The sequence below is a fragment of the Bubalus bubalis genome, chromosome 8 (genome assembly GCF_019923935.1).
Source record: "Bubalus bubalis isolate 160015118507 breed Murrah chromosome 8, NDDB_SH_1, whole genome shotgun sequence".
Classification (NCBI taxonomy): Eukaryota; Metazoa; Chordata; class Mammalia; order Artiodactyla; family Bovidae; genus Bubalus; species Bubalus bubalis.
The window spans coordinates 76,277,789-76,301,304 of NC_059164.1; the positions used below are offsets into that span (position 1 = coordinate 76,277,789).

At 55.2% G+C, this 23,516-nt stretch overlaps 1 protein-coding gene across 4 annotated transcripts; it reads right to left on the reverse strand.

The window, feature by feature from the left end:
- Positions 1 to 694: 694 nt before the first annotated feature.
- Positions 695 to 17,166, reverse strand: ZMIZ2 (zinc finger MIZ-type containing 2). 4 transcript variants are annotated; one of them, XM_044946782.2, is made up of 21 exons: positions 17,073 to 17,166; positions 10,551 to 10,685; positions 10,273 to 10,387; positions 9,765 to 9,967; positions 9,333 to 9,525; positions 8,815 to 9,078; positions 8,488 to 8,664; positions 7,731 to 7,808; positions 7,363 to 7,531; positions 6,580 to 6,724; positions 6,292 to 6,502; positions 5,535 to 5,640; positions 5,166 to 5,323; positions 4,215 to 4,282; positions 3,884 to 3,952; positions 3,394 to 3,638; positions 2,723 to 2,892; positions 2,400 to 2,639; positions 2,050 to 2,085; positions 1,842 to 1,936; positions 695 to 1,693 (listed from the first exon to the last, which is right to left on the reverse strand). In XM_044946782.2, the coding sequence occupies exons 2-21, from the start codon at positions 10,598 to 10,600 to the stop codon at positions 1,678 to 1,680; spliced, it is 2,808 nt and encodes a 935-aa protein (XP_044802717.2). In that variant the 5' UTR covers positions 10,601 to 10,685; positions 17,073 to 17,166; the 3' UTR covers positions 695 to 1,677. The 4 variants fall into 4 exon arrangements, with proteins under 4 accessions (XP_044802717.2, XP_044802716.2, XP_025147128.3 ...); XM_044946781.2 differs by lacking the exon at positions 17,073 to 17,166 and adding an exon at positions 16,730 to 16,871; XM_025291343.3 differs by lacking the exons at positions 1,842 to 1,936; positions 17,073 to 17,166 and adding an exon at positions 16,730 to 16,871.
- Between the last annotated feature and the right edge of the window lie 6,350 nt (positions 17,167 to 23,516).

The following is a 23,516-nucleotide window of genomic DNA, read 5'->3' on the forward strand; positions in this document are numbered from 1 at the left end:
AATGTTACAGGCTGAGGGTGCAGAGGCCTGGTGAGACCACATTCCCAACTATGCCTAATGTCCCCCAGAACAGGTAGGGGAGCACGCTCCCCCACTCCTAGGGGTGGGCTCTGCTGGGCCTGTCCCTGATCCCACTGCCTACCTGTCCTTGGGGTGGGCCTCTAGGCAAACCCTGGGGGCACTGTTCCTCCCTAAGCCTTTCTCTCCTTTTGTACCCTTGGGCAGGAACACGGCTGCAGAGGGATAGGAAGGCACACACCTGGGGTTTCAAGATGTCAGTGGGCAACTTGGAGCCCCCCCATCCTGGACACTGCCCCACGTCCACTGGGGCCGGTCTGTGGGTGTGCTACCCCCTCTCCCTGACAGGGCTCATAAGCCTTTTCTGCTGGACTGGAAGGCCCATGGGGCCACTTGGGCAGTGAGCACACAGATGAACCAGTGTCCAGCTGGTCAGGCACTCAGACCCTGCTCCTTGGCCCCACAGCTGGCTCCACGCCTGAGGCAAGCCCACACGGTGACGTGGTGGCAGATGTGTCTCCCAGCCCTGGTGACACTTCATAAATAGCTCTCTAGCCAGAGCCAACTTGGAAAATTCCAGGGACAAGGAAATTTACCACGGGTTGCAAATAGCTGGGCCTTGCCTTAAGCAGGGAGCCCCGCCCATGTGTGGTAAGCAGGTTGAGCAGGAAGGAGGGACTTTGCAGGCCCACCACGAGGGAGTCCTTTAATAGAGACAGGCAGACAGGGGACACGACTTGGCCCTGCACCTAGAGTGTGGTGGCCCCTCCTCCCCCACCTGGCGTGGCCCCAGGGTGGACGTGGGAGGACAGGTGGATTTAAAAAACACTGTGGGACCAATTCTTCACTCGTACAGAAAAGGGCAACTTGGGGGGAACAGGCTGCTGGAGAATCTGCACATGGAGCTGAGTCTGAGCCCGACCGCCAGTAGGAGGGAGCCTGCTGCCCCCCACCCCTCCCAGCCTGCACATGGGTGAGGGCAGGAGCCCATGGAGACCCAAGCTGCACAGAGCGACCAGCCACCCTACATCTATTAGTGTTTCTACACTATGTACACTATTGTGCTTTAGAGCCCCCCACCCCCAGCCTCAGCCTGAAGCCCCTGCCATAGCAGGTTGGGCGAGACTAGGCCCCAGGACAGAGTAACCCCCTCCTTGCTGGCCTAGGGCCAAATGGGTCATTGAAACAGAAAGGTCAACTCTGGACAAGATGCAGGCTGGTGGGAGCAAGTGGGGTGGGGGCCTGGGTGAGGCTGGAGTTCAGGGGTGGTGGGTATGCATGAACCAGGCAGGGCTGGACAAGCATGGGCTGGTACAGATGGGGGCAGGGCTGGGCATCTCCTCAAAAACAGTTCTGCAGCTGCAAACCGGGCCAGTGAGAACCCTGCCCCAGGGCTCCTCTCCCAGCCAGTGCAGTGCGGCCTCCAGCAGCCAGGTGTCAGGGGCGGGTCCCAGCTCCAGGTGTACACGTGGGGAGGGCCGCTGGTGTCAGGTGGGGCTGGGCTGGAAAGAAGGGTGCGAGACATCGGTGGGCATGTCTCTGCCAGCCAGGTGGTCGACGGATAGGGTCAGTTGTTCTCGAAGAGAGAAAGCAGGTCATCGTTGCTGTTCGTGGGGAGGTCAGGTGGGCCCAGGTAGGACAGCAGCTCATCGGGGTTAGTCAGTTCTGGAAGCAGCTGGGGACAAAGCAAACCTGATAGCAGCTCTGGCCTCAGACCTGCCACATCATCCCAACCGGGTCCCCAGGCCCAGCCGGGAAGTGGGGTGCCCCCCCGCTAGCCTCCAACACAGGCTACCACCAGAGCCCCTCAGTCTGCTCCTCACAGGGCATCTTCCTGCCGAAGACTGCTCTGCAACCAGGAATCACTTTTGTTAAGCTGTCCAAGGACAACATGGGACACACCGGCCCGTGAGGGGTCCTGAACACGAACAGCATGAATGCAGAAGGTGGAATTTTCTACTTTGAGCTGTGTTTTCCACATTTTTTCACACTGAACTTTGTATTCATTTATCAGGATGGAGGGACAATCACCTGTCTTTTATGCACTGGTTCTGGCTCGCACACCACCTGTGAGTCAGACAAGTCAAGTCAGACCCTTGTATCATTGGCCACAAGCCAAGTCTTCCCAGGGACTCTGCATGTGCCACGTTGGCGCACAGGTCCCGAGAACCAGGTGCCTGGACACAATCACCCCACAGCTACTCTGGACACCTGACACTCAACAAAAATGCTGGCATCACCCAGCCAGCTCTCCCCGAGTCTGGAAGCCATGGAGGAGTCACTGTCTTTCCTTCTATGAAGTGCATGAACCCTGGGGACAACAGATAAGCACCCCCGATCCCCAGCTCCAAGTGCTCCCCAGCACAGGACCCAGTACTCACCTCCAGAGCCGGTTCCGGGGCCTCCCCTGCCCCAGACACGGGGGGCCCCATCATGCCTGTGGCAGCACTGAAGCCCAGCTCGCTGAGAGGCCCCGAGTTCACTGGGCCCAGAGCTGGCCGGGATGCTGGGGGAGGGTTTGGATGATGCAGCTGGGGCCCTGGGGGGCCTCCAAGGTTAGGGGCGTGCAGCCCCGGGGGCCCAGGGTTATGGGCTGGGTCCAGGTGACCTGCTGGTGCCATCTGAGGAGGAGAGAATAACCTAGTAAAACGGCTCGAGGGCTCCCTGGGGGGACACCTCCACAGCCCCTCGACTCGACACTGACCTGGCCTGGGAGGCAGGGGCCAGACTTCTCTGGCGTCAGGAGGTTGCTGGGAATGTCGGGTTGATAGGAGACAGGCGGAGGCCCTGGGGTGAACTCAGTCAGGGTTGGGGTGCTGGGTGTGGTGGGTGGGAAGGATTCAGGGAAGGTCCCGGGTCCCAGGAAGCTGGAACCTGAGAAAGGAGAGCCAGGTCCAGGTGAGGGCAGGGGGCTCACGCTGGCCGAGCCACAAGGGCAGACTGGCCACAGCACGGGTGGGACTCACGGCGCTCGCCCAGAGGATGTTGGCCTTTATGGAAGTTGCTACTTGGAAAAGGGCATTTCTTCTCATTGCTGCCGGGGGAAGTGGTCATGACACTGCCAGGAGGCTGTGAGGGGACAGGAATGGGACCCACCACACCCAGATACTCCCACCCGCAGGGCTGGATGGGGCTGGTCTGGAAGTGTGCCAACACAGACCTCTGTTCTAAACCTCTGGAGAGGTGGGCACAGCCACAGCCCAGGCCCTGCTGCCCACCCCCCACACCCAGCTGGGCATCTGTACCCCCAAGTCCCCAACCAGGCCCCCATGCTTGTGGCCCTCAGAGCAACGTATTCACAGGCGGCAGACTGGTGGGAGAGGCTGGATCATCGCCCAGGGGCCTAATTTTCCAGGGCGAGTCCCCTGTACTCACCCTGGCCAGGGTAGTCGCCAGGGGCCGGGGCTGAGGGGGGTTGCAGGGGGGTGAAGGGCGTGGCACCCGGGCCCAGGGCGGCGATCATCTCCATCACGCTGGGCATGAGCATGTGGGCAGGGCTCACAGTGCGGCAGCGCTTCAGCACTGGCCCATCTGGCTCTTCCTTGACGTGTAAGTCAGGCTTCACCGGCACTGGCTTCCAGCTGCACGTGGGGTCGATGGTGATCTCCTCGAAGTCAGAGCTGGGCGGGCACAGCAGGGCTGGTTACCAGCTGCCCTGCTGTCTCTCCCGGCCCTGCACTGTTCCTAGGCCAACCTTCCACTCAAATGCTTGTGGCCGCCCAGCACGCTCCACGTGCCTGTGGCATCCAAGTTGGACATGGATTCCGTCCACGGCCTGGAGCCGAGGCTGCTCCATGCTGAGTCAGCACGGGGTGTCTCCACGCCTGTCCCAGGGCTGCCCTCTGGGGCTGTAGGAAAGACTTACTTCTGAATGTAAATGAGAATGCCCAGCATGTACTGGTCCACCTCCAGGCCCTCCAGCAACGCCGTCTTGCTGTAGAAAACCAAGGGGACACAGCTCAGAAGGCTGGCCTAATCTCACCTGGAGCACGGGCCCCATCACATCTCCGCCCCGTGTGAGATGACCCTGCGTGAGGTCGCTGCCTCGAGCAGCACCTTGCTTCCAGGCCTGTACTGTGAGCCCCACATCTGGGGCAGGCACTTCTCAGTGCTGATGGAAGGAAATGACTGATAATAGTCCCTGAGGACGTGCCACCCACCCCCAGAGCCACGGGGACCATCTCTGACGCACTCACTTGCACACGGGGCACCTCCAGGTCCCTCGCTCACAGTTAAGCTGTAAATAGGACTCCAGGTCAAAGCACTGCAGAGAAAGGGGAGACAGTTACTCACACTGGGGCTGGGGGTAACCCAGCCATGCCCTGCGAGCCAGCCCTGCAGTTCCAGGGACGTGGGGCTTATTTACTGCATGTTTGAGAAGGCGCATGTGCCAGGCTTTCACCATGGCACCATCCTCATGTAAGAGATAGGATGCCTACGGAGCCTTCATGGGAATGACGTGTGGCCAAAGCAAGAATTGGCCAACCGTGCTGATAGGGAACAACCTCCATGATGTACAGCGATGGGCATACTGCTTATGTAACCAAAAGGTGGGGAGTGAGGGGGAAGGTGCGGGTACTTGTCTACCCACAGTGTTTCTGCAGAAAGAACCTGAGGTGCTGCTCCTGGGGGCAAGGCAGGGAGCAGACTGTGCCCTGCATCCCTGATGCTGTTTGAAATCGGAGCCCCAGGACTTCCCTGATGGTCCAGGTGGGGCCATGCTCTCAATGCAGGGGGCCTGGGTTTGATTCCCAGTCAGGGAACTCTATCTCACATGCTGCAACTCAGAGTTCATGTGCCGCAACTAAAGATTCTGCCCATAGTAACTGAAAGATCCCACATGGCCGCAACAAAGACTGAAGACCTGCACGCCACAACTAAGACGCAGTGCACCCAAATAAGTAAATAAAGAGGAGATGAGTAAACACAATGAAGCCTCAAGAACCCAGTAAAACGGCTGTTATCCTTAGGATAATATTAGAAGAAACAAAAGCCCAGTCAGAGGGAAGAGGGCAGGGGAGCCAGGCCGCCTGTCCACTGGCTGGCCTGCCCTGCCGACCACTAGCCGAGGTGCTCAGAGGCCACATCTGCCAAAAACAGTTAAATGGCAGCAAAATCTTTGGCAAAGCACTGTGGTGACCACCCACCTGTATGTGGCGACAGTCGTGGCCCCGGGCAGGGAGCTGGATCCTGCGGAAGGTGATGGGGCACTTGAGGGCCACCTTGATGGCTGTCTGCTCCACCCCATCCTCTCCGTTGGGCCCTGGGGTGCCAGGGATGGTTCCGCTGCTGAAATTCCGCTTTACTGACACCAACAGGGGAAAGCAGGATGTGAGCGAGGGCAGCCAAGCGGGACTAGGCCACTGCTAGCTCAGCACCTCTGAGGGCCATTCTGGGACTGACCACTACCCTCTGCACGGAGCCCCCGACCCAGAGGAGACAGCCTTGTCTAACATGTGGACGTGCCAGGTGTGGCAGTGGCCCCAGCAGGGCTGAGGAGCGCGAGGGCCACTCACTCTTGGTGATGCAGTGCTCAGCAGGCAGGAGGCGCTTCTTGAGGAGGCCCTGCAGCACTGAGCGGACGGACGGCCGATGCACCAGCTGCAGCACGAAGAGGTGGGACTGCAACGGGAGGATGTGGTCGGTGGGGTGCGGCCCGGGGACGCTCTGTGCTGGCCCACTCTCTCTCACAGCTAATGCACAGGCAGGCTACTGCCGCGCCTCCCCGGGCAGTCAGGAGCCCACACCCACAGCTATCAGTAAAGCTCACTGTGTGTCTGCACCAGTGTTCAACCAGGGCCTCTCTGTTGAAACACAATTATTCGAGAGGCCCCTGAGTGCACCCTGCCTACAGCATCCACTGGTATCCTATGCTGGGTCCACGTGGTAACACCCCAGGCTCACAGGGCTGCATTAGGGCTGCCTTGCCTCTGCTCCCTCCCACCTAAGCTGATCAGAGCTGTGCATCTAAGTGCCTCTTCTAGTGCTGCATCTGGAGCTGCCGGAACCCAGATGACTCCTTCAGGGTCAGCTGGGACTCCGGACTTTGTAAGCTTCTTCCAGGAAAAGAGGCAAGCTTAGCTTGCTTCTCTTACATAATTAACATTTGAAGCTTACACGAGCATCAAATCTAGTTACTGAACCTAACCGGAAAGCTGCCAGGACATTTTTAACTGAGACCCTTTTCTCAAAGGCCCATCACGGCAAGGAGGAGAGCCAGTGGCATCTTCTTCAGTGATGACGGCCCCACCCTGCCCTGCTACGGGCACTCACGCAGCAGCAGGCGGTGACAGTGATCTGGATGGTGTTGCGGCCCGGCTGGCACACGTGCTTCAGGTAGAGGGGCTTGTGGGAAGTCTTGTTGTCGCCGCGCTCGATGGTGAGCGGGGTGGCGTTGACGCTGACTTGCACGGAGGCTGGCCAGTTGGTGTTCATCTGCCGGTCCTCGTGGTGGTAGCACTTGAACTGCAGCTCCAAGTCAGGCCTGCATGGGGAGGACGGACGCTGAGAGTCAGGGGGCGGCGGGTGGGGCCGTGAGCCGTGGGGCAGGCGTCCGCTCACCTCAGCATCAGGGTCTTGTAGACGGAGTCTCGGAGCTGGAAGGCATGGTTGCTCACCGCCAGATTGTGCTGCAGGCGGAAGGGCTCCAGGACAACCCCATCCCGCACGGGGAAGGTCAGCCGCAGCTCGTCACAGGGGCCGCTGCCTGGAAGCAGGCCACGCAGGTGTGAGCAGGCCACCGGCCCTTGATGGCCACCAGGCCAGGCAGCCTGCCCCTGCCCCCATCGTGGGGCCCATGGTGGAGGGGAGTGTGGCCCCTCCTCCCCTCCCATGGGGCTGGGGCTTAGGACAGCATCTCTCCTAGGACACTGGGCTTGGCATTCACCTCCAGCGAAACAGGATCTTGGTGTCCTGCCATTCTTCCCTGCCTCAGTCACCTGGCCCAGTGATCCCTGCATCATGACTCTCGGAGAACATGCTCCCCACCCAAAAGGGTGGCACTTCTGGTGCTTTCAGAGGGAGCAGGAGGCAGAAGAGGTGTGAACGGGCCACCTGCCACCACCCCGGTGCTCAAGTCAGGGTTGTAAGACCCCAGCTGCTGCTGCTGCGGTGGTCTCCCAGATATCAGGAGTGGGCTTCTGGGGGCCCATACATACCCTGGAACCACACCAAAACTTTGGGTGCATGGCTATTTTTCTAGAGAGGTGATCTACACCTTGATTAGATTTGCAAAGAGCTCCATTAACAGAAAATAAAGGTGAAGCCCTCCCCTCACCCCTCAAGTTCTCTGCAGGACTCTCCAGAGCCTCCTGCCCACCTGTCCTGAGAGCAGACCTCACTCACCAGGCGGCGATGGATGTAAGTTGCTCACACTGGGCTTGAGGTCAGGCAGGAAGGGAGACTTGACCTCCTGGCTGGTAGACATGTAGGGGATGCTGCTGCCGGGGGTCATGGGTGGTGTGGGGCTCCCGGGCAGTGGGGAGCTGGGGTAGCCAGGGATGGAACGAGTGGGCTGTGGGGTGGAGCAAACAGTGGAGGTGGACTAGTAAGGGGGTGCTTGTTCCTGGAGCACCCGCCGGGAACGGTCAGGCCAGGGGTGGGGGCAGCCCCAGGGGGGCTTGGTTGGGCCTCCACAAGTCCTCCTGCTTGAGTGCCCTCTCTCCCTGCACCCACCCCGTAAGCTTCCCGCCCGCTTGCCCATCTGGCCATACCCCACTCAGGCCAGGCTGGCTGTAGCTGATGCTGCCCCCGTTGAAGCTGGCACCCTGCCCGTTGAACTGTTCTGCAGGCTGCAGGAGAGAAAACCGCGTGAGCCTGGGGCTGCCGCCTGCCTCTGAGCAGGGCCTGGAACTGACTCTAGGAGAGGGCTGGGGACAAGGGAACTCGGCACATGCATGGGTGGGTGTTAGTCTTTTTTCTTCTTTATACACTTTTTGGGTTTTCCAAATAATCTACAGGGAGCACACACAGATGTCATAATTTACAGAATTACCACTACAGAAAAAGAGCTGACCCCACACATCAGAGAGATTTACAGGGAAGCCACAGAGGCTGAAAGGACATAGGTACTCACATCTCCTCGCCCTTCTCCAGCAGCACCTCTATCACTCAGGCCCTTCCTGACCCCTCTGGCCTGTCCCCTCGCTGGGCTACTTGGCAGCAAGCTGAGGGAATGGGGACACTTTTCCCTAAAGTGGCTTGGTACTTGCCTGATACTCCCTGCTATTCCCTATACCATATCTCATGGTGCAGGAGCCTCTCACAGAGGCTCCTTTCAAACCTGAACACCTGTCCTGGGAGCTGCCCTACACTGGTTAGGACCCCTGCGAAGCTTGTGGCTGCCTGGTCACCTGAGCACTCTGGGCCCACTCCCTAGCTGGCCCTGGCTGCCTCAAGGTCTGTCTGTGTCCCACAGTGCTGGGCGTGGGGCCAGCCGGGGTCACAGAGGCTGGGGTGAACCGGCCCTACCTTGTAGTGTGGTCCCACAGGGCTGGCGGTGGACAGGGATGGGCTTGTGCCCTGCTGCAGCGGCAGCCTGTGCCCGGGGTAGGAGGATGGGGCAGGGGGCTGCCCAGGGCCAGGTACGTACTGGGTGGCACCAGGTGTATACTGGCCTCCTGACAGGTACTGCTGCCCAGGGTACACCTGAAGAAGGAAGAGGCAAAATGACAAGAAGAGGTGTCAGGGAAGCCGGTTCCCACAAAGGGACGATGGTGTCCCTCATCAGGCATGGCCAGTTCTCTCACATACAACGGCTCTGATGGCCCTCATGGGGAGGGAAGCCCAGCTACTCACCTCGCCCGAGTAGGCTCTCTTGACACCCTGTCGGGGCAGCGGCTGGGCCTGGGGGGGGCCCGGGTACCCTTGCTGGGGCAGGCGCTGCCCTGCATAGAGGGGCGCCATGCCCACTGCCCGGGTGGAGTTCATGCCCATGGGGCTCATGCTGGAGGGGCCCATCAGCCCTCCCACGCTGGCTGGGTTCATGCTGCTGGGCACGCTGGGCCCTCGGGGACCACCGTGCTGCAAGAACTGGCTGTTAAAAGACTGTCCGGCCCCCATCTGGGAAAAGAAGACAAGAACCATCCAGACCTTACCCACCAGTGTGGGCGCCACCCCCAAGCCCACCCCTTGCAGGCAGGCTGTCCCCAGCCCGGGTCCTCTCCCCTCAGCTCCCCACTCCCTTCCTGTCTCATCTTCATCACTCCTGGAATACGGCCTGCATGTCCCCAAGTCCTCCACCCTGGTTGCCTGACAGGCCCCCGTCTTCTGGGCCAGCACACATGGGCCACACAGGAGGAGCTGCGGGGCCTCACCGCTCCGTACTGGCTCAGCTCCTGACTCTGCTTCTCCTGGAGGGCGGCCACGGTGGCCGTGGCTGTGGCGGTGGCCGTGGCGGCGGCAGCAGCCACTGCAGCCGCCGCCGCTGCTTGAGTGAAGTCGGTGGATGGCCGTGTGGCGTGTGAGGGGAGGCCCAGGCCCCCCGGACCTCCTGGGCCACCTGCATACCTGCAAGAGACAGACGGCTCAGCTCAGAGGCACTTCCCTGGCCTCTCCTCGGGGGCACATGGCACCTATGGGGAGCCCCATTCTTTCCCAGACACCCCATCATTAGCTCCAGAGCTGGCAGGAGCAGCAGAGTCATAGTAACTCCTGACCACACAGTTCCCTGGTGCCCACCAAGCAAGAAGCATCGCCCCCCCAGAGGGCTCCTGGCACACCTGCCAGAGGAGGAGGGCCCTGCTTACCCGGTAGTGAAGCCGGGGCCCCCGGGGTAGCCCCCGCGGCCATACACCCCTTGTGGCACGTAGCTCTTGTTGGCACCACCCTCACCGAACGCCTGCTGTCCGAGGCACTGTGGGGAGCTCAGGGCAGAGCTGCCGCCTGCCATGCCGGGCATCACAGAGCTGCCGGGGGGGCTCCCTGCAGGGCCCATGGGGTTCCCCAAAACCTACAAGGAACCGAGAATCACTAAAGGAGACCATGCAAACAATCTGCTTAGTGCAGTGGTTCTAAAGTGGTGGAAAGAAGAGGCCTGGCAGGTGAGGAGGTGGAGGTGGGGGCAGAGGGGAGGGGTGGTCCAGAGGGGTCGTGGGGAGCTGTGCACAGGTGGGGGTGTGGAGGCCAAGATCCCATGCCATGCATGAAAGAGCTAGTCTCTGAGGACGTGGGAGACTCAGGAAGCTCTAGCTCCACGCCTCCAAGACCTGAGCTGGGCACTGATGCCTCCCAGGGTGGGGCCAGGGCTGGGCTCACCTGGCTCTGTGCTGCGTTGCCGACTCCCCACACGGTTGTGACCACAGACAGCGATCCTGCTGGCTGAGTGGCACTCTGTTGCCAAGGCACCGCCTCATATGCGAATGGACCATCACTGCACAGAGAGGCACAGGTGGGGAGCCTGGGTCAGGAGGCCTCAGGTGCCGAGAACCCCACCGGGGAGGATCTGAAGGCTGAGAGCAGCGGGGTCCCACTCCACCACCACCTTCCCATGTTCTGAGGCCTGAGAGGGGAGGGCAGCCGGAGCCCCCACTCACCTGTGTGGTGCGGGGGGCAGGGCAGGTTTCATGGGGTTCATGGGGTTCATTGGCTTGGGAACAGCCTGAAGGCCAGGTCTGCGGGAGGCAGGAAGCGGCCCTCACCGGTGCTCACGTGAGACTTGGCTGCTCTGGCTGCGGGGACAAGGGGGACGGAAGTGCGTGGAGATGCACCTGGGAGAACCAAGCCCTGTCCTGCCTCTGCTCTGGAAGGTAGGGAGGGTGATGGGGACCCGGGGGCCCACTCGGCATGCGGGGGGAGCAGTCAGGCCACCCTGGCATTGGCCCGACCTTACACTGCCCACCCTGGCAAACCTCTGCTCGCACCACCCCTCTACATCTAGCCCAGAAGCTAGCATTAGCCCTTGCTGGTCATGCCCTGCCACCACGAGCCCCTGGAATACCTTTGGAAGATGGAAGAAGGCTTTCTGATCCCCAAAACCTTCCACATTCTCCCTCCCTACATGAAGGCGTGGATACACATAAAAGCCAGGGAGCATTCAGGACCCAACTGCCAGAATCCACCCCGGCCCCTCTGCTCCAACCACACACAAGGCCCCAGGGTGGAGGGCAAGGCCAGAAGCACACAGGGGGCCACCATGAGGCACACTACCCCGCCCCATGGTGGGCAGGCCCTCCAGATGCCAGAGTCACAGGGTCAGCTATCCTCCAGCCAGATTGGGGGGTGGGGGTGTGTGTGGGGGGGACGCCTGCTGGAACTCAGTGTGGGGTCAGCAGCTCATCCTTGGCTGGCAGCACCCCCACCCCAGGGCAGCAGAAGGGTGACATGTGCCCACTCCCTCGTTCTGAGGCCAAGGGGGCTGCCTGGGGCAGACCTGACCCCTACAGATTGCCTGACATCCAGGGTGATGATGCAACAAAGCAGGGACGCACACACAGCACAGTGGGCAGAGGGCTGGTGGCGACCCAGTGGACACTCATGGAACTTGTGTGCCAATGCTGGAAAGGGGGGATGCTTCGCCCCACCATGTGGGGCCAGCTCTCTTCCACTTAGCACCTCAGAAAACCAGCGAAGCAGTGGTTGGCTTCTCCTCCAGGCTGCCAACGCCTTCAGACACCACCACAAGCAAACCCTTCACCTACCAGGCCGAGGGCCCTTGCTGGCACTCCCAGGACCACTTTCACACACACACACACACACACACACACTACCTGGGGAAGCTAACTTGCAGAGGTTCAGTCTTGCCTCCTCAGAACTTATATTGCCACACACACACACACACACACACACACACACTACCTGGGGAAGCTAACTTGCAGAGGTTCAGTCTTGCCTCCTCAGAACTCATATTGCCTCCCTCTGGCTCAGGAGCGAGCGGGCAGCCCTGGGACTCACTCAAGCCCAGAGCTCACACTCCATCAGGACCTCACGGACAGGGCAGCCCCAGGGAGGCAGAGTTACAATCACATCCTGTACAAAAACCGTTCTGAAGGCACATGGAGAGGGGGCTCCTCCACAGTCCCTCCACAGGACCCCAGAGCAGGTCAAGGAGACAGTGGGGACTGTGACTTGGGCCCCAGGCCCCCCACAGAGCACTGGGGTAAGCAGGTCTCGGAACTGGGAGGGGAGGTGATGGATTAGACAAGCAGAGGAAGGAGGCATCTGGTGGGCTTGTCCACCTCATACCTGACCCTGCCCCCCTTCCCTATGGTCCTCCCCAGAGGAGTCAAGCGCCAGACCATGTGACAACCAGGAAGCAGAGGCCAAAAAAGCAAGGGGCTGGTGGCTCCAGAAGGCTCAGGGGTCGCTGGACTCGGGCCTGGGAGCCAGAATCACCCAGCCAGGCAGGGGAAGGCTGATGGTCCCCAGTGGGGGCAACCACCAGGATGGTGACACTGTAATGAGGGATGGGGGAGCTGCCAACAGATAGAAACTCCCCCCAGACCTGCTGAGTGGGGCCTGGAGCAATATACGGGGTTTTCAGGACTTAGACCATAGGCAGGCTACTCTAGACTGTGGTGTTGGCAGGGGGATTGACTCAGAGGTCAACAGAACAAACTAGACAACTCAATAGAGACCCACGCAAACATACCCAATGGACAAAGTTTTTGACAAAGATGCAAAAAGGAGGAAAGACAGTATTTTCAACAAATGGTGCCGGACCTATTGGACATGCAAATGCAAAAGACAAACATAAACCAAAAAAAACCCCCTAAACTTAGAAATTAACTTGAAGTGGGTCATAGATTTTAAACATATAGCACAAAATCATAAGAACTTTCTTAGGTTTGACACCAAAAGCATGATTCCTAAAAGGAAAAATTGAATATTTCTGTTCTGTGAAAGACCCCACAAAGAGGATGAAGAGACAAGATACAGACTGGAAGAAATATCTGCAAGCCACATATCTGACAAAGGACAAGTATCTAGAATGTATAAAGAACTCTCAAAACACAAAAGTTAAAATTAGAAGACAGGCAAAAGATATGGAGACATTTCACCAAAGAGGATGTACAGATGGCAAATAAACATCCGAAAAGATGTTCACCATCACTGGCCATCAGAGAAATGCAAATTAAAGCCACACCGAGGTATCACTACACACCTACCACGATGGCTAAAATAAAAAAAACAGTGTGACTTCCCTGGTGGTTCAGTGGCTAAGACTCTGCATTCCCAGTGCAGGGGGCCTGGTTGGGTCCCTGGTCAGGGAACTAGATCCCACATGCTGCAAAGATCCCACATGCCACAATTAAGACCTGTACAGGAAACAACAAAAAAAGTGACACCATCAAATGCTGGCTAGGAGAAATTGGGTCTCTCATGCATGGTTGGTGGGAATATAAAATGGTACAGCCACTCTGAAAAATGATTTGGTAGTTTCTTATAAAACAAAGCATGCAGCTACTAGACAACCAGGGCTTCCCTGGTAGCTCAGATGGTAAAGACTCCTCCTGCAATGAAGGAGACTTGGGTTTGATCCCTGGGTTGGGAAGATCCTCTGGAGGAAGGCATGGCAACCAGTATTCTTGCCTGGAGAATCCCCATGGACAGAGAAGCCTGGTGGGCTACAGTCAATGGGGTCGCAGAGAGTCAGACACGACTGAGCGACTAAGCACACAGCACACTACACAACCTAGCAACTGCATTCCTGAACACTTATCTCAGAGAAGGGCAAACCTGGGTTCACACAAAAATCTGTATGTGAATATTTATATAGTTTTATTCCTAATAGCCAAAGAATGGAAACGCAGATATCCTTCAATGGTGAAGAGTTAACCAACTGTGAGCCTGGAGGCATAAAAAGGTAGGGCTACTGATACAGGCACCAACCTGCAGGAATCTCCAGGGAACCATGCTGCGTGGAAAAAGCCAGTCCCCAAAGGTTACACATTGTATGATTCCCTTTACATAACATCCTTGAAATGACGGAATTACACAAATGGAGAGCACACGGGTGGCAGCTAGGGGTTAAATGTGGGGAGCAGGGAAGCAAAGCCAGTGGGAATATAGAAGGTGGGCATGGAATATCTGCATCAACTGTATTGATGGAGTTGTACTCTCCAGTCATGTTGTGCTACACTTTTACAAGATGTTACCACTAGGGAAACCCAGTAAAAGATACAGAGCTCTCTGTGTTATTTCTTGTAACATCTTAAGAATCTATAATTCTCTCAAACTACAAATTTATTTAATGTTCAACCACCACCAGCTCTCTCTCCCCACAGAGATGCCCAGGGCCATCATTTCCCACACTAAAGCTGGCTGGATCGGCCAGGCCCACTTTGCTGTCCCAAAGGGAAGAGCAAGAAGAAGACAGGGCCCCCTGGCCCGGGTCAGAGTCCCAGGGCAGGCTGTATTAGTTCACAACTGCAGCTTCTCCAACGGCAGCTCACCAGAACTCAGCCCCACTTTGAGTTCAGAGGGTGGAGTGAGGCCAAAGACTTGCATTTCCAGTAAGTTTGCAGGTGCTGCTGCTGGTACCACAGTTTGAAAGCCCCGGAGAGCTGGGGAGGAGGGGGGACAGGGCAGGTGCAGGGCGGGGGCCCCTGTGGAGGCTGCTGGTCTGGGGCCCAGTGCAGCTTCCTACATCACGTGAGTCTGGGGAATTCCACCCCTATGACTTCTCTGCTGTGGACAAGACCACAGACATTTCCAGTTCCCCCCGCCCCCAAGCTTACTGAGCGGGGGCAGTGACTTCCTGCCAAGCTCCTGAACCAAGTCGGCTCTCTTCCCTGACAAGCCCCAAACTCTCCAGGTTGGGGACTGGGGGACCCTCTGCTCCTGACAAAGGGAGAGAGATGTGGTGTGAGTGCAGACCCTCCTCCCACCTCCTGGCCGTCAGAGGAAGAGTTAAGAAGGAACCTGGGTGTGTGCAAGGCCAGGGCCAGCCTCTGGTGGCTTCCTGCTGGCGGGGGGCTTTCCCTGTACATCAGCTCTCACTGGAAGCCAGGACCTTGGCAGAAAGCCCTGGTGTGATGTCAGTCTAGAAGGCCACATGGCTTTCTGGGGGTCAGATCACATTTTTCTCCAGTAAAAGAGCTACAGACAACTCACTTCTCACACTCCCCTTTCCCAGGACCTCAGAGCATCCGCACTGCTGTCTCCAAAGGCAGACGTTACCATGGGTCAACCTCTTCTGCCCTCACTCCATGCTCCTTGCCTAGGCACCCAGCAGCAGCACGCCTCGCAACCACCCACCAGACCCCAGGAGGGCAGTGCCAACACAGTCATAGAGCAGGGACTCGTTGCCTCCTCCAGCACAGGGAATCCACAGTTCCTGGTGACAGGCCCCAAACAGAGGAACACTGGAGTCAAACAGACTCAGAGAAGGGAAACTAACAGCTCAAGAGTCCCAGGAGGACATAAAAGTGGGGGGCTCATATGTTCAAGTAGCTGAAGTCCTGCCCCTCGACCTGGAAGGCCACACACTGACTGGCTGAAGTGTTCAGAGTTCATTCAAGATGCCCGGGAAGGAGCATTGCTCAACGGCCCAGGTGTGGGAAATTCCAGAGAACAGCTGAAGGGCTGCCCTGCCCTGAGCCTCAGTTTACAATGTGGAAAATGGGTACGTGGTGGCCACTCTAGGACCAAGAGAGGGGAGGACACATGACCCCCTTTAAATCATCAGCCCCAGCTCCTACCCTGGATCCATGGGCTAGTGGACACTCCATGCGGAGGCCTGGCTGCCTCTGGAGATCAATCCTATGATCGGGAGTCCTCCCCAGGTACATCCTACCAGTCCTTCTGAATCTGTCACTCATTATCTCACCTTTCTCTTTCCAGCCAGGAACCACCCTCTGGGTGTGACAAGTCCCCAAAGCCAGTACTCACTGGGTGAGGTTAGGAATCCTTCACCTATCCTGTTACCTCTGTCTAGCTTCTTCAAGGGAAGCCCTCTGGTTCCAGTGTGACAGGATTTGGTGGGTGAGTCTGTGATCGCCCTATCAACTGTCTTACAGATTGAGTCACATGTTCTGTGTATTTCCCTGTGAAATCTTCTGAGATAATACAAATGACTTAAATACATCACCATGGATATTCCGCAACTATCAGGAAGAGAGTACGGGGAACACGAGGTAGGGGAGCAGGTCTAGGGGAGGCAAGGAAGGTTCGGAGGAGCAGGGTAGGGGCAGCAGGGTTGGGGGGTACAGGGCAGCTGGGAGCAGATAGGGGAGGCTAGGGTAGGACACCCCTAGGAGGGAGGGCTGGACACGGTCCCGCCTGAGCTTCAGTATGTCCTGTTGGGAAAACGGTATTTCCACCAAAATCTAGGCTGGGGGCTGAAAGGTTAGGGTCGCCAGCCCCAGAGCACACCTTCGCGGGTCTCACATCGCGTGCCAACGGCACGCACGGCCCGGAGGGGCCCTAAAGGTGAGCCTTCAGGCCACAGCGCAGAAAGGAGGGAGCGGGGCCAGTTTGGGTGAGGGCCCGTGTGAGGCTCCTGCCCAGACACCTCGGGCGCTTGGACGGATTCCGGCCAGCCCCAACAAAGGCTCAGGTGAGGGGTCGCCTCGGCGCGCAGCGGGCCAGTCGGCCCAGGACCACGACGCACGCGCCGCAGGTGCGGCAGGTGGGCGGTAGGGCCTGCTCCAGCCCCGCCGGGGCCCCGCCGAGGCGATGCAGCGCCGGGCCCGGGGACGCCGCACCTGCTGCCTCCCGCACCTGCCGCACCTGCCACCCCCGCCGCCCGCACCTGCCTGCCTGGTCCGCTCACCTCCTCGCCGCCCGGCCCGGCCCCTCGCCGCCGCGGCCCCCGGTCCGCGCTGCTCCATGCGCTCAGCCCGCCCTCAGCGCCGCCCGCCGCCCCGGGGCTGCCGCCGCCCGCGCCATCGCGCCGCCGCCCGCTCCGAGGGCACAATGGAGCCGCCGAGTCGCTCATGCATATGCATGACGCCGCGCGCCGGCCCCGCCCCCAGGCCAGAGCAGTGGAGCCCCGAGCCAACGTTCAGGCGCGGGTGGCCGCGGGCCTGCGCAAGCTAGGGCGGCTGGCCGGCCAGGAGCGGGGCAGGGAGGGAGGACGGCTTGGGGATGACCTGCGCTCCCCGCCCCTTCCACACCTTTCCAGGCGCAGCGTCTGCGGAGTCACCAGCGCTTGCTCTCCGCTCTCTGCCGGGGCGGAGCAGAGGAGGCGGGGCCTGAAAGAGGGCGGATCCAGGAGGAGGGGTGGAACCGGGCGGGTGGGAGGCGGGGCCTGGAAGAGGGCGGAGCCTTGTCGGAGGCCGGGTCTGCGGAGGTGACCCCGTGTCAATGGGCCACTTCTGGGAGGTGTCTTGTAGGAAAAACCACGCGGAATCACACAACTCATTCTCCTCACTGTTCTCTCATCTTCCTAGAGTGCGTCCTGTTAAAACATTGTTAGTCACTCGACTTCTAGCCAGATGAAGCAACCTCTCTGGTGGGTTGGCATCTCCATATGCTATTATCAGTCTTTAAGTTATTCTCGACTATTATCTACCCTTCCTTTAGGAAGACCACATTCTCCTGATTACCCACTTTTTTTTTTATTGTAAAATACAGTAACAAAGTTTACCATCCTTACCAGTTTTAAGTGTACAGTGGTGTTAAGCACATTCCCCACTATCACCACCCATAGCTTTTTCATCTCCTAAAAGTGATACTTTGTACTCATCAAACAATAGTTCCCCATCCGCCTCCCACCCACCATTCTACTTTCTGTCTCTGAATCTGACTCCTCTAGGGACCTGATAGAAGTGGAATCATACAGTATTTGTCCATTTGTGACTGATGTCTTGAAAGTCACTCGGTCATGTCCAACTGTGACGCCATACTCTCTAAGCCAGAATGCTGTAGTGGGTAGCCTTTCCCTTCTCCAGGGGATCTTCCCAACCCAGGGATCGAACACAGGTCTCCCATACTGCAGGTGGATTCTTTACCTGCTGGGCCAAAAGGGAAGCCCAAGAATACTGGAGTGGGTAGCCTATCCCTTGGACAGCAAGGTGATCAAACCAGTCAATCCTAAAGGAAATCAGTCCTGAATATTCATTGGAAGGACTGATGCTGAAGCTGAAGCTCCAATACTCTGGCCACCTGGTGCAAAGAACTGACTCATGGAAAAGACCCTGATGCTGGGAAAGATTGAAGGCAGGAGGAGAAGGGGAGGACAGAGGATGAGATGGTTGGATGGCATCACTGACTCGATGGACATGAGTTTGAGCAAGATCCGGGAGTTGGTGATGGACAGGGAGGCCAGGCGTACTGCAGTCCATGGGGTCGCAAAGAGTTGAACACGACTGAGCGACTCAGCTGAACTGAACTGAATGTCTTGAAGGTTCATTCACATTACAGCTTGCATAATTTCTCTCCTTTTAAAGGCTGAACAGTATTTCATTTTTGTGTGTATACCACCTTTTGTCTATCCATTCCTCCATTGATGGATGCCTCATAATTAACTTGTAATAATGCTGAAATTTCTTCCCTCAAGGCTACCTGAACTCTGTATCTTTTGAGAACCATTAATTCATTGAACAAATATGGTGGCCTGCTGTACCAGGCACTGGGCTCTGAACACCCCAGTGACCATGGTAGTAACTCCTCTCCTCCCTGCTCCCACTAGAAGGGACAAAAAGAAAGAAATGACTCACCAGGTAACAATCTGTCCATCAATGTGAGGGTTAGGAAGAAAAATAAAAGAAAACTGGAAGATGGGGACTGCTGGGAAATAGGTTAAAGAGCAGAGGAAGATTCTCTGGAGAGCTGGCCCCAGAAGAGACCCACATGATGAGGGAGGCAGGCACCATGGAATATGACCTGCTTCTGCCTCCAGGAGGCTGTGAGTTTGGGGGAGTTGCTGGCAAGTTCCGGGAAGAGGCCAGAAATGGCCACAGTAGGGTCCTGAATTTGAACTCTGCAGGCAGGTCTGTTACCTCCCCAGTGTAACAGCCCTAGGAGATGCTGTTTGATGCCGGTTCCCTTCTGGATAGTGTTTTCATGTTTGACTATACAGATTGTTAGAAGACTCTCCCTTACTTACTGGAAAAATCTGCCTCCCTAAAGTCTTCCATCTACAACTGTATAAAATGAGAATTTTGCCTTGGAATCTTCTGTTGGAAGATAAACATGCCCAGTTCTTTTCTTTTTAAAAAGTATTTATTTGACTGTGCTGGGTCTCAGTTGAGGCACAAGGAGTCTTCCGTCTTTGTTGTGAAATGCAGGATCTTTATTTGCAGCATAGGAACTCTTAGTTGTAGCATGTGGGATCTAGTTCCCTTGAAACCATAGGTTCAAGAGTGGGACTTGAACCTATGTGCTGGAACTCAAACCCAGCAAAAACCCATTTGGGGCTCAAACCCACATGGCCAGTATTTGAACCCAGCCAAAACCCTGCATGGAATTAGAACCCAGCCAAAACCCATGGAACCTGATTTCAGGACCTAATGAAGCTCAGGTTCTTGATGTCTCATTGCAGAAAGAATCCAGTGAGAGACAAAATGATAGGTAAGAAGTGGATTTATTCAGATTAAGAGAGAAGCACACTAAAAAGACAGAGTTTGTGGGCCATTGCAGAGGGTAAGTGCTGCTGCAAAATGTGGCATGGTTAGTTTTTATGCGCTGGGTAGTTTCATATGCTAATGAGTAGGAGGATTATTCCAACTATTTTGGGAAAGGGGTGGGAATTTCCAGGAACTGGGTCACCACCCACTCCTTGGTCTTTTGACAGTGCCTTGGAACTGCCATGATTTAGGTCATACCTGAATGGTCTAGTGGTTTTCCCCACTTTCTTCAATTTAAGTCTGAATTTGGCAATAAGGAATTCATGATCTGAGCCACAGTTAGCTCCCCATCTTGTTTTTGCTGACTGTATACAGCTTCTCCATCTTTGGCCGCAAAGAATACAATCAATCTGATTTTGATGTTGGCCATCTGGTGATGTCCGTGTGTAGAATCTTCTCTTGTGTTGTTGGAAGAGGACGTTTGCTATGACCAGTGCGTTCTCTTGGCAAAACTCTATTAGCCTTTGTCCTGCTTCATTTTGTACTCCAAGGCCAAATTTGCCTGCTACTCCAGGTGTTTCTTCACTTCCTACTTTTGCATTCCAGTCCCCTATAATGAAAAGGACATCTTTTTGGGGTGTTAGTTCTAAAAGGTCTTGTAGGTCTTCATAGAACCATTCAACTTCAGGTTCTTCAGCATTTCTGGTCAGAGCATAGACTTGGATTACCGTGATATTGACTGGTTTGCCTTGGAAACGAACAGAGATCATTCTGTCATTTTTGAGATTGCATCCAAGTACTGCATTTTGAACTATCTTGTTGACCATGATGGCTAACTCCATTTCTTCTAAGGGATTCCTGCCCACAGTAGTAGCTATAATGGTCATCTGAGTTAAATTCACCGATTCTAGTCCTTAGTTCACTGATTCCTAGAATGTCAACGTTCACTCTTGCCATCTCCTGTTGGACCACTTCCAATTTGCCTTGATTCATGGACCTGACATTCCAGGTTCCTATGCAATATTGCTCTTTACAGCATCGGACCCTGCTTCGATCACCAGTCACATCCACAACTGGGTGTTGTTTTTGCTTTGGCTCCATCTCTTCATTCTTTCTGGAGTTATTTCTCCACTGATCTCCTGTAGCATATTGGGCACATACCGACCTGGGGAGTTCATCTTTCAGTGTCCTAACTTTTTGCCTTTTCATACTGTTCATGGGGTTCTCAAGGAAAGAATACTGAAGTGGTTTGCCATTCCCTTCTCCAGTGGACCACATTCTGTCAGACCTCTCCACCATGACCTGTCCGTCTGGGTAGCCTCACATGGCATGGCTTAGTTTCATTGAGTTAAACAAGGCTGTGGTCCATATGATCAGATTGGAGAGTTGTCTGTGATTGTGGTTTCAGTCTGTCTGCCCTCCGATGCCCTCCCCTCAGCGCCTACTGTCTTACTTGGGTTCCTCTTACCTTGGACATGGGGTATGTCTTCACGGCTGCTCCAGAAAAGCACAGCTGCTGCTCCTGACCTTGGACTTGGGGTAGCTCCTCTTGGCTGCTCCTGCCATCTAGTCAAGGCCATGGTTTTTCCAGTGGTCATGTATGGATGTGAGAGTTGGACTATAAAGCTGAGCAAAGAAGAATTGATGCTTTTGAACTGTGGTGTTGGAGAAGACTATTGAGAATCCCTTGGACTGCAAGGAGATCCAACCAGTCCATCCTAAAGGAAATCAGTCCTGGGTGTTCATTGGAAGGACTGATGTTGAAGCTGAAACTCCAATACTTTGGCCACCTGATGTGAAGAGCTGACTCATTTGAAAAGACCCTGATGCTGGGAAAGATTAAGGGCAGGAGGAAAAGGGGACAACAGAGGATGAGATGGTTGGATGGCATCATCGACTCAATGGACATGAGTTGGGGTAAACTCCAGGAGTTAGTGATGGACAGGGAGGCCTGGCATGCTGTGGTTCATGGGGTTGCAAAGAGTCAGACTTGACTGAGCAACTGAACTGAACTGAACTGGAACTTCCATATTGGGAGCTTACCAAACTGGGGAGTTCATCTTTCAGTGTTATATCTTTTTGCCTTTTCATACTGTTCATGGGGTTCTCCAGGCAAGAATACTGAAACGGTTTGCCATTCCTTTCTCCACTGGACCATGTTTTGTCAGAACTTGCCACCATGACCCATCCGTCTTGGGTGGCCCTACACGGCATGGCTCATAGTTTCATTGATTAGACAAGGCTGTGGTTCATGTGATCAGTTTGACTAGTTTTCTGTGACTGTGGTTTTCATTTTGTCTGCCCTCTGAAGGATAAAGATAAGAGGCTTATGGAAGTTTCCTGATGGAAGAGACTGACTGTGGGGGAAACTGGGTCTTGTTCTGATGGCCATCCTCAGTAAATCTTTAATCAACTTTTCTGTAGATGGGGGGGGCTGTGTTCCCTCCCTGTTGTTTGACCTGAGACCCAACTATGGTGGAGGTAATGAAGATAATGGCGACCTCCTTCAAAAGGTCCTGTGCACACACTGCTGCACTCAGTGCCCCCGACCCTGTAGTGGGTGACTGCTGACCCATGCCTCCACCAGAGACTCCTGGACACTCACGGGCAAGTCTGGGTCAGTCTCTTGTAGGGTCACTTCAGTATTCTTGCCTTGAGAACCCTATGAACAGTATAAAAAGGCAAAAAGATATGACACTGAAAGATGAACTCCCCAGGTTGGTAGGTGCCCAATATACTACCAGAGAAGAGTGGAGAAATAACTCCAGAAAGAGTGAAGAGACAGAGCCAAAGCAAAAACAATGCCCAGTTGTGGATGTGACAGGCAATGGAAGTAAAGTCTAATGCTGTAAAGAGCAATATTGCATAGGAACCTGGAATGTTAGATCCACGAATCAAGTTAAATTGGAAGAGGTCAAACAGGAGATGCCAAGAGTGAACATCAACATTTTAGGATTCAGTGAACTAAAATGGACAGGAAAGGGCAAATTCAGTTCAGATGATCATTATATCTATTACTGTGGGCAAGAATCCCTTAGAAGAAATGGAGTAGCTCTCATTGTCAACAAAAGCACTTGAAATGAAGTACTTGCGTGCAATCTCAAAAACGACAGAATGATCTCTGTTCATTTCCAAGGCAAAACAGTCAATATCACAGTAATTGAAGTCTATGCCCCAATCACTAATGCTGAAGAAGCTGAACAGTTCCATGAAGACCTACAAGACCTTCTAGAACTAACACCCAGAAAAGGTGTCCTCTTCATCATAGCAGACTGGAATGCAAAAGTAGTAAGTCAAGAGATACCTGGAATAACAGACAAATTTGGCCTTGGAGTACAAAATGAAGCAGGGCAAAGGTTAACAGAGTTTTGTCAACAGAATGCACTGGTCATAGCAAACACCCTCTTCCAACAACACAAGAGAAGACTCTACACATGGACATCACCAGATGGTCAATATTGAAATCAGATTGATTATATTCTTTGCAGCCAAAGATGGAGAAGCTGTATACAGTCAGCAAAAACAAGATGGGGAGCTAACTGTGGCTCAGATCATGAATTTCTTATTGCCAAATTCAGACTTAAATTGAAGAAAGTGGGGAAAACCACTAGACCATTCAGGTATGACCTAAATCAAATCCTTTATGATTATACAGTGAAAGTGACAAATAGATTCAAGGGATTAGATCTGATAGAGTGCTTGAAGAACTATGGATGGAGGTTTGTAACATTGTACAGGAAGTGGTTTTCCCTACTTTCTTCAATGTAAGTCTGAATTTGGCAATAAGGAGTTCAAGATCTGAGCCATAGTCAGCTCCTGGTCTTGAGAAAAGTAATGCTCAAAATTCTCCAAGCCAGGCTTCAACGTGAACCATGAACTTCCAAATGTTCAAGCTGGATTTAGAGAAGGCAGAGGAAGCAGAGATCAAATTGCCAACATCCTTTGGATCATTGAAAAAGCAAGAGAGTTCCAGAAAAACATCTACTTCTGTTTTATTGACTAGGCTAAGGCCTTTGACTGTGTGGATAACAACAAAATGGAAAATTCTTA

Coding starts and splice junctions, on each gene's coding strand:
- ZMIZ2 (XM_044946782.2), bottom strand. CDS start 10,600: ATGAACCCCATGAACCCCATGAAACCTGCCCTGCCCCCCGCACCACAC. Junction 7,532..7,730: donor GCCAGCCTGGCCTGAGTGGG/GTATGGCCAGAT, acceptor TCCACCCCACAG/CCCACTCGTTCCATCCCTGG. Junction 1,937..2,049: donor AACCAGTGCATAAAAGACAG/GTGATTGTCCCT, acceptor GTTCGTGTTCAG/GACCCCTCACGGGCCGGTGT.